The sequence below is a fragment of the Pollicipes pollicipes genome, unplaced genomic scaffold, assembly GCF_011947565.3.
Source record: "Pollicipes pollicipes isolate AB1234 unplaced genomic scaffold, Ppol_2.1 Scaffold_6052;HRSCAF=7182_pilon_pilon_pilon, whole genome shotgun sequence".
Classification (NCBI taxonomy): Eukaryota; Metazoa; Arthropoda; class Thecostraca; order Pollicipedomorpha; family Pollicipedidae; genus Pollicipes; species Pollicipes pollicipes.
This window is the reverse complement of record NW_023596805.1, coordinates 14,757,381-14,772,870: the sequence shown is the minus strand read 5'-3', so window position 1 is coordinate 14,772,870 and position 15,490 is coordinate 14,757,381. Positions and strand designations below refer to the sequence as shown.

Genomic DNA, 15,490 nt, shown 5'->3' with positions numbered 1-15,490 from the left:
CTCACGGACGGCCATGACTCCGACTCCGGTAATGACGCTTGACGCACTTAAAACCGGTCCGGCGTCGCCCTTTGGTGCGCGGCGCACCGATGGCACCAATTTCATGATTGCTCACAAAAAAGAAAACGGAAGAGCCATGAGCCGTCTCACGCGTGACGTCAAGTGAATATGGCTTAAACTCGGTGCACTCCGCCCCCCCCCCCCAATCCATACGCCCCCCGCTCTTTCAGCCGGAGGCCCGCTCAGGGGAGTAGCTCGCGAGTCCGTGACTCTCAGCGAACGCGGGTCACGGACTTGGGGCGAACACACCGAATAACAAGGCCGAAGGGCCCACTATTTCGCACTAATCACGGCAGCCCACCAAGGCACTAAATCAGTGGGACCCAAAAAAGCCGAAGTGGATATCACAAGGGCCTGTGTTGCTCCTCCCGAGACCGCCTCTATGAGATCTCCTGTCCCCGTTCCCTCAAGGTTGGGACACTCCTCACGAAATTCCTGTGCGCACCATCGCTTTCTGTTGTCAAACCCAAAATCTGCATACTGTGGGTCACCTACCCGATTTAAAACCTCAACCTGATAAGCGTTGAGCCCATTGGCGCATCCTAGTTGGCCCGCTCGCCCAGGTCCGCAGTCTAACACCAATCAGCGGCACTAAGCCTCTATCAACGGGTACTCCAGCAGCGCATCTGCCTGCGCACATCGCGCTGTTGTTGTCCCGTCCCTGAACGCCCCATGAATACCCAGCAGCGCCGAGAGACAAAACAAACAACACAGACCGATTCGGCGGGGTGCGCCCTCGCCTTGACGTCGCTCGTAACTTGTGGGGCCGGTGGCGCCGCCCGGGCGGGCCGGCCTCGACTCATCCGGGCCGGCGGGCCGCTCCCCGGGTCACCGGCTGACCTGGGACGGGCCGGGTCACTCCCCGGGTCGCCGGCTGACTCGGGACGGACCTGGCGCTCGCGGACCGGCCGCCCGCGCCGCCAGACGTGTCGCCGGCGTCGGGACCCGGTGTTTCGACTGGCTGAGCGACCCATGGCGTGTGCCGGAGCTGCCGCTGCACGGCCAGGGCGCCTGCGGGCTCATGTCTAGGAGCCTGCAACACCGGCCTGGTGGATGCAAATTGAGCAGCACCGTGCTCATGGTCCCAATGCCGGGTTAAGTTGGGCTTTTACACAACATTTTAACCCGCTCGACTGGAAACAATGAGATGTCCCCACCACAATGCCAATTAATAACGAACCAGAGTAACAAAAAGTTGCAGCCAATGCCATTTTATAGCGGCAGTCTAATTTGCCTCACTCGGAAGGGCGCCGCCGTTTGCTGAGGTATTTGTCCAGCTGGTGACGAGGCTTTCATCCAAAGCCACATGGCTTGACAGATTCTGCGAGCCCATCTGCCGTGTTTTCTCCGCCCTGTAGCTGTAGACGGTGGTTGTTCGGAGTTCGATAAGTTAATGGACCATCGGGTGCTCCAACCGCGTCTGATAGGGCTGAGCGCCGCCAAACCGCACCTCGAGAAAGCCAGCCCACATCTACGCAGTGTGGCGCAAGCAGCCACAGGCCCAGGAACAGTGACAAGCCCGCATTGCTTCACATGACCAAACCATCTGGGGCGGGGGAGGGGAGGGGGAGGGGCAACTGCTGTTTTGTTTGCATCCATCTCACACACATGTTTTAAAGTGGTGAGGTGATGTAAGCCCACAGTGTGTAATTATACGGCGTGTAAGTGGAGCCCCTATCAACTACCGCGTCAAACAGTCTGGCTAAGGCTGGGGCGCGCCATGGCAAAAGTCTTTCGAACAGTATACAGTAATTGGACTGCATCGTTCTCCTCAAAGCCGTGTATTCGTCAGCTGGGGACAACAATCCTTTTGGATTAGAAAGTCAGGCGGTCAATAGATGATATCGCTTGACCAAAGCGGGAGCCTTTTCACAGAACGTGCACGAGGATGGCGGTGAAACTGAAGATAACAAGCACCACATTCGAAAACGAGACCGAAGTTCTTCCGGTATGCTCGCAACGTTTTCGTGTTAGACGGATAACGCAAAACGCCACGGTCAACGCCTTTCTTAGAATTACGTGGAAAGCAAAGTGACGGAAACGGCGCCGTGATTTGGGCGGTCGCCACGGCGGCGTAGATCTGGCTCCTAGTGTGCAGCCACCGCATAACCGTCGGAACCAGCGCACCCTAGGTGAGAGGCCTGCAGCTACAGCGGAACGGTCTGATCAACCAGTCACCTTAGTTTTACTGCTGCCGCGGGAGAGCTAACGAGGAAATAAAGCCAACTTTAGTGGCCAGAGTAATAAACGCCTTTAGAAACTTCACATTCATTCACATCTGTGGCAAGGGACGTCCAAGACCGCGCTATAAATATACATGCATTACGTGCATCGGCATATGAAGTAAACAAAAAGAGCCGGGGAAACCCTGACTACCCCAGCGCGGCCGAGCAGCACGACCCCCAGCACGGCAGCTCGAGCCGACGCTGGCGGCGACGTCGCGCGCTGACGTAGACGAGCTCCCGACCCGCAGACAGAAGCGCCATCGATCTCATGTCACGTGTAGGGTCGTGACTACCAAAACAGTCCCGCTGCGGGCTTGCACTCAGCGGAGGCCGGGGCCCCTAGCCGAGCAGCGCCGGAGCCCCGAGCCGAGCAGCGCCGGGGCCTCTAGTTGAGCAGCGCCGGAGCCCCGAGCCGAGCAGCGCCGGGGCCTCTAGCCGAGCAGCGCCGGGGCCCCTAGTCGAGCAGCGCCGGAGCCCCGAGCCGAGCAGCGCCGGGGTCCAGCAGCGTTCTGCGGCCGGAGCCGGACGCCGCTGACCTATTTGCCACATATACGAGGCGTGCCTCCTGTGGTGAGGTCATAGCGTTAAACTGAACCGGACGGATCGCGTTTAACGGCGACTGCTACCGCACAAGAGACTCGCCAGGTCTAACCAGGCACGAGGTGACCGCGCAGCTGACGCCGGCGGGCTCAGCAGACGCAGGGTCAGCTGCTGACGCGTCTGGCCACGAGGGCGGGTAGTCAGCCGCGCGGCAGATCGGCCCAGCGGCTGAGTCAGCTCGGCGGCCCAGCGGTTGCGCAGATAGTCTGAGTCAGTGACGGTCGAGTATCCACCGCTGGCAGTAGGTTACACTGAGTCACTGGGCTTGACTGGGAGCGGACCTGGCCGGGTTCACCGCCCTCCGGCCCCACGTCCGGTGCCAGTCTGCTCCGTCAGGCTCGCTCGCTAGAGACGCATGTCATGTTGCAGTCGCCGTGGGCATAGGCCACGTTTGCTTTTCCCACCGTTTTGTGAGCGTCTTCATGCGCCTGCCACGCACTGACGGGTTTGCTTCCACAACTTCACAAAGGGTTCAGACAACCCCCATAGGTTTGAACAAACAGCTGCCTTGTACAGCTTCCAACACGTTTCTTAGGTGTTCCGAGCAGCCGGCAGAACTCGGCCTCTGATGTGCTATCTAGGCAAGGGAAGTGTGCATCATCGACCATTGGGTCAACACGTCCATATTCTTGCTCTCAGCGGCCAACCTGTCAACGTGAGCAGACAGTCTGACGGCCCGAGCTGCTGGTCTGTCATCAGCAGCCAATCTGTCATCATCAGCAGCCATTGTAAGCTCATGTCTACCCGTCCATCAACAGCCGGTCTGTCACCGCCAACAGCCAGCTCACCGGAGTCTTCCTCCTTCAGTCACGAGCAGCCAAACTGTCACACTCAGCCAGAGGGCTCGCCTGTCAAAGAGTCTGCCTTCCAGACCAGCTGCCTGCCGCTCCCAGTCGGCATGCCTGCCCCTCGGTCACCGGCAACCACAGCAGTCGGGCAGCAGTCACCGGCAACCACAGCAGCCACCGCAGCAGTCAGGCAGCAGTCACCGGCAACCAGCCTGCCGCCAGCGGACCGTCGATGACGTCGGCCGGCGCCCGAGCCGCCGCGTCCGCCGCCGACCGGTGACGTCACACATTCCGCACCGAGCGAAGACGCGCGCCGCCGCCGGGTCGACGACCCATTTCTGGCGGCGGCGGCGGCTGGGCGTCCGGCGGCGGCGGCGGCGGTGGCGGCGGCCGCCGCCGTGGGATCCGTCGCTCCGTCAGTTGCAAACAGACGCGGAACTGGAGCCTGGGAGTGGCCGGCGGCTCGGCCGGCGGCTCGGGCGGCGGGGGAGCGGCAGGGCACCCGAGCGATCGCTGACCGTGAGCGCGGCAGCGCAGCGCGGCCGAGGGCCGTCCGCCAGCTGACCTGCCGGGACAGCCGAGATGTGCCGACAACCGCGCGTACCGCGCCCGGCCGAACGCGCGCCCCGACTCGGGTTTCGTGACTCCGGATCCTGACTTAAGCTCATGACCCCGGCTCGTGACTCGAGGCTTGGGCTTGTGGCTCGGGCTCGCAACTCGGCTAGTGACTCGGGTTCGGGACTTGGGCTACTGATTCCAGTTGTGACCCCGGGTTGATGACTTGGACTCGTAACTCCGGCTCGTGACTCTGGCTCGTGCCTCGGGGCTCGGACTAGGTCACGGCGCCCTCGTCTATGGCTCAGCATCCTGCCCGATGGCTCGCCACTCTGCAGACGCGGCAGACGCCGGCAGTCAGTCGGCCCTCTCCGTGCAGGTGCAGCTCTGACACGGAACTGCCACCGGCTGGATCTGTTCCATATGAGGAGATGGGTTGATCGATAAGCTTTGGACCTCGTGCCAGCGCCGGCTCTGTGGTCCTCCGGCAGAGGCAAGGACGGATGCCAATTGCAGTAGAACCCCCGAAACTGAAGAGTAAGGTCCCCAAAGCGCTGAGAGTGCGGCATGGAGCTGAGACTAGCTACCGGCATCGCACCGGTCAGTTAGCGGCGCGTGCAGTGTTTGCCGCATCAGGTCCACGCTCTGTGAAGACCGTTCCGTCTCCGTCTTCATCTGAAGTAGGTGTTTAGCGGATACCAGCGCGGTTACGGCAGTCGTGCGCTCGGCTCGCGCCGCGCTGGCTCCGCCCCTGCCAACCGGCAGACACCAGTGACCCCCATTAGCGGCGGCAGTGGCGGCCGGCGCGGCCGCGGCGCGGCCCGAGCCGGGTTTTTGGAGCGCCTGCAGATGGGGTCAGCAGGCCTTGGCCGGGTGCCAGCCGGCTGGAGCCGTCGGCCGTCCAGCCGGACTGCGAGGAACGCAGGCACGATGCCACGGATACCAGCTGAGCGGGTGCAGCTCAGGCCCGCTGCTGGGGAGGTCAGAACGGAACGAGAAGCAGGGGCGCCACCAGGGATAGCCGAGAGGGGGAGGTGGACTCGTATCGAGACGTGCCTTGTCACGAGCGATGCGGTTACATAACGCCTGGGAGATGAGCCGAGACAACGGTGCTCTGGCCGGCACCTCAGCTTCTCCAGCGAGCCGGAACAGCTGTGGAGGAGCTCGGCTAACGCATCCTGCGGCGGAACAGCTGACGCCGCCAACGCTAATGATGCGGCAAACACGGCTGTTTTTAATTTGGCCGTAATGCGGATGGGACGGGGCCATTTACGGCTCGCGCTGTGTGCAGTGAAAGGACCGCCTGAAAGCTGAAGCGCGCCCAGCGTGAAGTAATTGGTCACCACCCGGGGACAGAGGGCTTTGTGACGAGGATGAGATGCGATGCCCTCCACTGAGTCCGTAAGGTCATCAATCACGTGGTGCTAAGGAGAGGTTCTGGTGGCGTGTACTTCCTGCATGAAAACAAACCAAGACTTTGGAATTAAAAGGCCGCCGTCTGAATAAAGTCAGGCAGGTGTTTGACAGGCTGGGATTGGTAGCAATGTGGGAGCGTCACTGAAATAACGGCTACGCGGGTGGGGATCTGAGCTCAGAGCAACAACAAACTGGCCAGTCAACAGGTCGGTATGCGGGGTGGCTGAAGTAAGAGCTCCGCATGCAAAACGGTGATGCAAACAGATCCCGTGATTCATCGAAATGTTATGATTATCATCGCTATAATGCTCAGTATTAGGCCGACATTACTGATCTAGCCATAGCATGAGATGAGGTAAGACGGTGAAGCAATCATACGAGCGTTATATACCGCATTTCAACTTATAGCAGCGTATTGCTATATTATGTCGCTGTATCATGTTTGCTTAGATATAACACACACAACATCTATCCAGCTCGCATTCCGTCCTTCTTGGCCATTCGTGAAAAGTAGCATGCCCACCAACAGCAGCAAAAGCCCAGCATCCCCGACTGCACCTGGAAAACCTACATCTTATTGAAAACATATTTGTTGAAAGGACCGTTTGTCAGGAGCTGTCGTTTGTCAGGAGCTGTCGTTTGTCAGTAACTGTCGTTTGTCAGGAGCTGTCGTTTGTCAGGAGCTGTGGTTTGTTAGGAGCTGTCGTTTGTCAGGAGCTGTCGTTTGTCCGTGAACAGAGTCGACATCGGAAGGTTCCGGCCTCAGCACTGCGGCCTGCTGTTACCCGTCAGTGCTCGGCTCCTCAGCTCCGCGGAGTCACGCAGCCAAACAACAGTTAGCCTGTCATGCCAAACGGTGCAATTTCATGCGTGTTATGGTTCCGCTTCATCAGAGCGTCAGACAACTCTTATTTACATGTAAGTGTTTGTTTGTGCTCCCGAGACTCTAACGTTTCCGGGTGGGATCTCCGAACGGTGTTGCGAGTGACAAGTAAACCCACATGGTCAGATGTTTGGCAAACATTCTAAGTAATTTTTCAATGACTTCTGTCAGCAATATGTCCAATACATGTCTGCTATGATGAGCGAGCGACCCGAAGTACGTGTTTTCTGAACACCCCAGAGTGATGTTTTCATGGAATGTGTTTATACCTAGCGGCCAGGTTGGCGTGCGCCAGCGAAAAAGTGAGCTGCTTCTAGATTGGATGTTACCATCCACTCAAATACATTGCCCTTCATCAATGTGGCGGTCCACGAGCGTCATCTATCATCCACCATCAACGTTCATAGCCCGCCTGTTTCCCCTCCGGTAAACTTCAAAATTACACCAGTTCCAGTGCTATCCCACCGTCTCCAATCCTGACACTGCCACCACTGTTAATCGCTGCCACTATACCCCATGGCAGGCTTGTGCCCAGTGCCGGATGGTGATCTGTTCTGGAATTAACCACATTTGTGTTGCGTTGGAATGAAACAGATCTTCGTAGAAGTGTAACGACGTAAACAGCAACGTAACCAACCGAATATTCCTTTAGTGTGACGGTTTCCATGTGCACCATGTAGAACACAAACCTAAGTAACTGTACTTGCATCAAGATAAATGACCCATTCAGGCTTTTGTGGAGGCTATAGACCCGGCTATCCCTTTTACTGCTACCGACGGAATCTGCCCTATCGGCACCGACTCCGGCATCGACCCACACGACCTTGCACTGGAATCAAAGCAGACTCAGGGTTATGCCGAGCTGCTTGGAGTCGGAGTCGGAATCAGTCCCATGCTTGGTGGGCCGCAGTCGGCATCAACTGTTCCCAGGAGGAAACACGCGCATGGCGGCACCCCGCGCGTCTGAGAAGCTACGCCGCCGACCCGACCTGCAGCTCCGTTCGCACCGTGTGCGGAGATGAGCCAGCGGGTGCCACCACAGATGGGGCTGCCGCGGGGGGTGGGGGACACCTCTAACATGTCGTGATGGAGACGGTCCGAAGATTGACCCGTCACCGCTTGGGCCACGGAAAACGATCGAAGCCGAGTGAGCCGCGGATTTTTTTTAACGTGTTATTACGCCGCTGGCTGAGCCAGCAGCACTGGCAGAGACGCGTGAGGTGTCCGCCAGAGCCGAGCCCCGCGGCCAGCGGCCATCTTGACGGCGCGTCCCGCCCGCGGCAGCGCGCGCAGTTATGCCCGGCGTCGGTCACTGACATCGCTCGACCCAGGACGGCTCCCCGCACCCACCTGCAGGCTGCGGCGCCGCCGCCGCCCTGCTGGCGCTTAGCAGGACCAGCAAGCCGGCCAGCGCGCCTCGTAGCAGCGTCCGTCTCCCCATCGTGCCGGTGCGGTGCGGTGCTATGAGTTGCTCGCGGCACGCGTTCACTGCTCGCTGGCCGAGCGCGCCGGGCAGACTGGCCGGCTTTCTACCTGGCGTACCTGGCCGCGGCGGCGGGCCGCTTCGCGCGCGGCGTCGTGCGGGAGGCCGGCCGCGAACGGGCCCGCCTCTCCCCACGCGCCGAGAGGGTGGCGCGGGGCATCGCGGGAGAGGGTGGTGGGTCGGCGCCCCGTGCGGCCTCTCGCTGACGACCAAGACTCGGCACTGCCCGATGAGAGTTCGGCGGGATCGCTTCGTCTGCGGTTAACGAGGCATCGTAGTCCAGAGACGTACCCAAGGGAAGGCCAAGAGGCTGTGCCCGTCCCCCTGGACCAGATGTTTATAAATGTTGGGAGATTTTGCAGGAATGTGGTCAAAATCGCATGACTTGGAAGGCAATCTTAGCCATGCACCAGCCAAAGTCAACAGCGGCGGCGGGATTCGCCCAACTTTGGCCGAGTTGTGATCATCGTAAAGTTTCTGAACGGTGTGATCGTGGCCTTTGCAAATTGCGCTAAGCTAAACATCGTGACAATAGTAGTTTATGCCATGTTGGGCTGGCAGCAGACGAGACGTTCATTAAGTTTGCAATGATGTGTCTAAGGCAATAGGACAGTGCCGAGGAGTTCAGTGCGCTGCTTATAGCCTGCTTGTGCACACAGTGCTTTTCTAAAAACTTTTCTTCGGAACTCAGCCCTTAAGAGCCCTTTCACCAAAAGATTACAAATCGAGTGCAAAAAATATCGATTCCTCACCGACCGCCAGGCGAAGCAGACACCAAGTGAGGAACACTGCCAGGCCGCTGCCGCCGCACAGCCCTGATCTGCCGCCACGGCCGTGGCAACGGCGGCGGCGGCGCGCCCCCTGAGGGCCCCGCACCCCGCTCTGTTCCGCCCCGCTGGGCCGGCCGCAGGAGCGGCGCGCGTCCTGAGAGCCCCGCACCCCGCTCTGCTCCGCCCCGCTGGGCCAACCGCAGGAGCGGCGCGCGTCCTGAGGGCCCCGCACCCCGCTCTGCTCCTCCCCGCTGGGCCGACCGCAGGTGCTGGCGGTGACGCACTGCCAGACCATCTACTGCCAGACCATCTACATCCGGGAGGTGGGTCAGCGCGGGCAGACTGAGTCCGCTGATGTCTGATGCGGCGGTGTAAGCCGGGCGCCGCTCAGCGACTACGCGTGTAATGACGTCATGGTTGTACGACGGGTGCTTTAATGATGCACGCGGAGACGGTACTTCACAGAGCATGGCGTCGGGGACGGTGCTTCACAGAGCATGGCGTCGGAGGCGGTACTTCACAGAGCATGGCGTCGGGGACGGTACTTCACAGATCATGGTGTCAGGGGAGCTGGTTGGCGCTGTATATGCGACCGCTGCCTTAAAGATATTGGCGAATTTGCTCAAACAGGTAGGCCATCTTTTTAGAGGGGAGAGCTCGAGGTTTACAGCCAACAGGTGAGGTACATTTAAGGGAGTGGCTTAAATAAGGAAGTCCGCTGGCTCCAAGGCTTTCAATATTGCAAACATCCAGAACAAAATACGCATTCCAAGTTACTCTTATAATTATAGTTGAAGACAACCCAACATTTCTCCAGCTTAAAGCTACAGCCCTGGGTGTTAGTAACAAAGGCTGCTTAAATGAGCTCCGGAATCATCAGTCTTTGCTGATGCCGACCTTTTACAATCCGCTCCAGGAATAGCCCTTTGCCGATCACATAGCCCTGATATGACACAGGCTCTCTCACCCAGTCTCACACTACACAACCCGTGTAGCACTTGCCGTGCTCCACCAGCGCACTAACAGCACCGCTGACCTCCGGCATCCCCTGCCCCATCACTGGGGGGTGTGCTGGGCTGGCGACCTACACCCGCCGTCCTCCTCTGTCACCGTCGAGCCGCGCCTCCAGCACGGCCACAGTGCGCGGTCCCGAGGTCGGCGAACGCTGACCAACCGGTCAGCCCCATCAAAACGCCTGTGACCACACAGCCAGCGGACCTACCTTCGACTGTGTTGATGCAGAAGTTCCAGTTCTTGTTGAGCTTCTGAAGCGCCTCGCGGATGCGCTTGTCCAGCACGTTCTTGCCGGCGTTGTTACAGAAGACGGACGAGGGGAAGTTCATTTTTATTTTGACCACCCGCTGCGCCTGTTCGGCGGCTGAGAAGCGGAACAGGCATGGTTAGGCGGGCGCGCCGCTGGAGAGAGGCGGGCGGCGCTGTCAGGTGGGGGGTCCTCGGTATGGAGCGGGCGGTGGGGGCGGAGGGGGGGGGGAGGCTGGGAGAGGTCCGTCAGGGTTCAGCCGGCCTCCACGGGCCAGCCGACGGCACGCGTCAATATCGCCCGCCAATGTGTTCAGCAGAAGCCGTGCAAGCCAAGGAGCTGGAGCGATACGTGTCGCGGCCACCACAAAGACTTACATGAAAATATGAATGGGTTAAAGGAAAACGTTGCCGTAGGCGTAAGACTTCCCGAACGTCAATCACGACCTGTCTTGCTACGCAGTGGCTGGGCTCCCAAAACGCTGCATAGACACATGATACAAGTCTGAAACATGCGGGCTCGTAGAGCATGGCAAGTTTGGACCGAAGGATGTGTCATTGATAACGTTCGCCGCGCGGGCCGCACCCCGCCCCACTCACGGGCGCAGCTCGGGTAGATGAGAGCCGTGTTGGGCTGGTCATTGGGGCGCCAGAAGCCCTCCGGGCCGCACACGTAGAAGTCAGGGATGGGCTGACTAAACTGCAGTCCCCTGTCGGCCAGAGGGATGCAGCGTTAAGTAGACTGACATCTAGCGAGCGATCTAGAATCATAGTCGCAGATAGATTCGCTAGATAGCGCTACAGGTAACGAGTGGCAGCTGATGCGAACATGCGCGCCATCTACGTCACTGGTGGCAGCACAGGCCAAACATCTGCTGAACGTTAATGTAAAACATGTGTCGGCTACGGAACAGCCCAAACATTGCATGAGAAACTACTACAGCTGCACCAAAATGCAGGTAAGTTTAGCGGCAGGTCCGCTACGGTTCAGGAACAACGCCGAAAAGCTATGCGGGCCACGTCATACACTCCGTTGAGTTCTGAGAAGCATATAAGCTCAGTAGGAACGTGTTAAAACATCCGGCGAGTGCCTGAATGCAATGGAAAATAGAGGCTACCTACCTAGTTTCAAAAGCAGCTGAATGTTCTAAACGCATGAAGGTTGTGATGACATACGTGAGAGCAGACTCTTACCCTGCTGCATAAGTCAGCTCTCACTCAAAAGTCCTCGATCCGCACAACAGTTAGCTCCGTCGACGGAACACCTCCTCAGCCACAGCGAGGCGCACCGAAGCGTCTCATCGGCCAGGGTGGAGCGCGACGGTACACTTACGGGTCACAGCGGATCTTGCAGTAGCGGAAGCGTCCGTTGGGTCCCCAGGTGGAGCACTCCTGGTAGCCGCCGTTGGGGTCCTCCGGGGTGGGGCAGATCTCCTCTGTAACACGGACATCTCGCGTTGGCTCCTCGCGCTCCAGCAGAGCGACTGGAGCTAACACACAGTACTCATAAGATTGCTGCTCCGATGATAGAAAACGGTCCGACGTAATCTAAAATGCTTCCATGAGGGTTTTGTTCGCTTTCAAAAATGCTCAGAAGAATCCAGTGTTTGGTTTAAAGAGGTGTTGGCCAGTTGGTCTAGGTGGGCTGCGAACGAGCAGTCGAGACCTGTGAGCGAGCCGTCGAGACCTGCGAGCGAGCAGTCGAGGCCTGCTCGAGACGGCATATCTGGGCGTATTCAAGACGTGCTCGAGACGGACTCCGGACCTTCTCTAGACAAATTCGAGACATGCTCTCAAATGCAAAGCAGAAAATTCCGGACCGATGCGTGGGCATATTCTTTTACCAAAACCCAGGCGTAACGCACCCAAGCACGCGGAAACCTGCGTCGATCTGTTTGACATGGTCACTATTTTGTGCAGTTCCTTATATTCCAAGCAGGGGATGAGCTGCTCCCGAATGCAACCTAAGTGACTCTCCATCACTGTGACCACCTCCAGCAGTTTTGGGCTGCATGGCCTGTGCATTGTCGTGCAACCCACAGCGACGTGCCGCTGCTGCGATACGTATCCGATACATATCATTAGCATCTTCATATGCTCGTGACATGTTGGAGCCTTGGGGTGTTACTTTACAGGCTTTTGACGCTTTAGGCGCGTGATGCGCCGATGCTTTCCAATGTTTTTTTCATTTCCAAGACATTTTTTCCATCATTTCCGAGACATTTCCAACGAGACGAGGAGATTCTTTGGAGTAGTGGCGGAAATTCGGGAGAACCGTGTACCACCCATCTTTGTCTCGGTCCGTGGAAGTGTAGTCAAACAGAGTTAAAACACATCAAATGACAGAAATATATACGCTCCGAGGAGAAGTGCATCGCGCTGCGCCTCTGTCCCCCTCGTTCCCAGACCACTCCGTGAAGCTCCAGCCGTGTTTAGAGGGCATATTGACGAGGGGAACGGTGCAGTTAACTTCAGACCACCAGTCACCGTACCCGCTGCTGCGACAACCAAGTAAGCTCCGTAAACATCCCGTAACTGTCACCTTCCCACGGAAGGCCTATCCCCACAGAGCGCTATATCAACTACACAAAACAGCATGTCTTTAGGTACGTCAACAGACACGCGCCATGCGAAGCAATGCAAAGCAGTACCAGGCGCTAGTTCCATCACTAAGCAGTACCAGGCGCTAGTTTCATCACTAGTGACGCCATGCGCACCGAGTCGCGTGGGCAGGCACATCGGAGCGGGCACAGTGATACGAATATATGTGCAAGAGACTGACGAAGGTTATCAGGGCACGGGAACCCACATGGCTGAGTTCGCGGCTTTTCTACTAACGCAGTTTCATATTACGCGATGAACTCTTGACTTCGGTTTCAAAATCAAACAAACTATGCGTCGCGAAGGTCACTACATTTCTTGCCATTAGGACTTCGCGATACGCTGCGCTGCCGAAGCCACATGCCGTTGCTCGTCTGTCACCTCGGTAGGAGGGGCGGACACCGCGCGGAATCGAGCCCCATACCCAGACATGCGGTTCAACTACTAACAGGCCACTTCTGTGGTGCCCACATTTTGGTAGGCATACCTTCCTCAGGTGACTTCAAATTGAGCTTTGAGCATGCTCAACTGAAGAGGGCACGCCCACCAAAATATGCGTTGTTTTTCTACACGTCATTTATTCCATTTTAACATGCGGCCCGTTGGCAGGCCAAATACAACACGCTCGGGTGGGGGCTAATTTGACCTCTCCATGACACCTCACAAATAAAGAGAGCTAGAAACATCTAATCACAGAGGGAATAGGCTTGTATGTAAGCTCACGTAGTCAAATTTTGAGGTGCCTAGGTAAGGAATTTCAGATAAGATTAAGTTAAACAAGACCAAATTTAGCTTGGTGTCCAAGTCGCCCCATACTTCCACGTGTCACTGCTATGAACCTAGACACCCGTTCTAAGCAAAAGGTCATTGATGTTCCGTTGAAGAATGAAACCTTGTTTGACCTTGAGAAGGTTATGGAGACCAGAAACCTACGAGATTGCCTTGATTTTGAATTTGAACAATCATTATGGATTACGCTAGGTGGTATGTTCACAAAAACGGAAAGTTAATATGGATTATTTTAGGTCAGTGATCTCCTCTGACCTTTAAGAAGTCCAAGGAAGGCTCTTGCCGCCGTCCCTGTTGTCAATAAATTGGAAATGAGCATCAAAAACTACTCTATAAAGTTATTCAGCAAAAAACCTTGCTTTTTACCTGGGTGGCGTTCACACCTCCGGCCCAAGTTCAGAGGAATTTGTCGCTGTTCTAAGTTCGGTTGTCTTATTGCCCAAGAAACCATCTCTGAGATGTAAGGTTTCGCTTACCCCTCTATTGTCGCGTTAGATCTAAATACATCCTGGGACTTGTCGCTGACAGCCACGGCCTGGCTTTATCTGCCGTATGTCAGCGACTTTACAAGGTGCATTCAATTTTGTATCCCAAGAGATCCGCCCATGAGTTGTTTACAGCTATACAACGTTCGCCGCGGCTACGCCGCGCCGTTCCGAGATTATTTTGGAAGAACGTTCGGGAGAGGAGGGGGCGTGGTAGGGGTGCGGGGGTAGGGGAGGCGGGGGAGGGGGAGGGGGCGGGGCAAATCGACCTCCACCCGAGCGCTATTTGAAACCAAAGTCAACAGTGTACCATATAGCATCAATTAAGATGCACAGCCTCAGACAGGGTATGGTATCGATGAACACAATTTCACACCGATCGCGGTTACCGATGGCAGGATGATGCACCCAGATACCGGGCGACGGGATGACCGATGCACCCAGATACCAGATGACGGGACGGGTGATACAGCCAGATGCCGGATGACGGGATGACCGATACACCCAGATCCCCGCAGCTAAGCTCAGCACTGATCAGCGCCGGCAGCGCTGACACACACCGGAGGCCCGCTGACAAGGCCAGCATCACCCAGATCCCCGCAGCTAAGCTCAGCACTGATCAGCGCCAGCAGCGCTGACACACACCGGAGGCCCGCTGACGAGGCCAGCATCACCCAGATCCCCGCAGCTAAGCTCAGCGCTGATCAGCGCCAGCAGCGCTGACACTGACACTGACACTGACCATGGAGACCCGCTGACGAGGCCAGCATCACCCATCGACCAGCACTTAATGCTTCAGCGTTTGCTTTCTACACCACCATCGAAACAACCATAGATCCGGGTGTGCAGCGACCACCTCAGACCTCTCACATCGGACCTCCGACAATGCCAACCAACTGCTGGAAAGCCGGGTGCCAATAGCATCCATAGTAGCGCGTGCGCGTCCCATCCCAGCGGTAACTTGGATCGCGGGTCGGCGGCGGAGGCTCAAGCATGCTGTTGTCGTGATGTCCGTCTCCTTTCCAACTTGTTTCGCTCCGCGTATATCCAGAGCACGCACAACCATCGGCTGACGCCCATGGCCGCCAGCTACAGCAACGTCTCCTTTTTTCCGGCTTGGTGGTTTGGGAGTGCCATATCTCGTTGTTGCAGCTCCTGCAGTTAGCACTGATTACACTGCGACTCCAGAGCAGCTCTTGCAGTCAATACTGATTCAGCTGCGACGCCAGAGCAGCTCCTGCAGTCAGCACTGATTCAGCTGTGACGCCAGAGCAGCTCCAGCAGTTAATACTGATTGACCAGACTGCAGCGCGGGCCGATACTGACCAGGCCGCAGCGCGGCCTGGTCCAAAACACGCCGATGTGGTCAATATCAAAACAGCATGACTGAAGGCACGTAGAGCTTATAAGAGCAAAACATCGGCTGAACCATGACGAGTGGCCCCAGATCATCGCCCGAACGTTGGAGATTGACACAGCAATCAGGATAGCGCCAATAACGCATCTTCCCTCGATGCCCACCATCTCTCATGCCATCAATGACAAGCCAGGCGATATCCTCGCCATCAGACGCTG

The 15,490-nt window shown here is 57.3% G+C and overlaps 1 protein-coding gene across 1 annotated transcript in view; it reads right to left on the bottom strand.

Moving 5' to 3' along the window:
- The window catches only part of LOC119104286 (uncharacterized), a 99,173-nt gene that overhangs the window by 23,367 nt on the left and 60,316 nt on the right, over window positions 1-15,490 (bottom strand). The window contains 3 exon segments of the mRNA XM_037227982.1: window positions 10,003-10,158; window positions 10,641-10,750; window positions 11,374-11,476. Coding sequence (XP_037083877.1) covers window positions 10,003-10,158; window positions 10,641-10,750; window positions 11,374-11,476 — 369 coding nt within the window.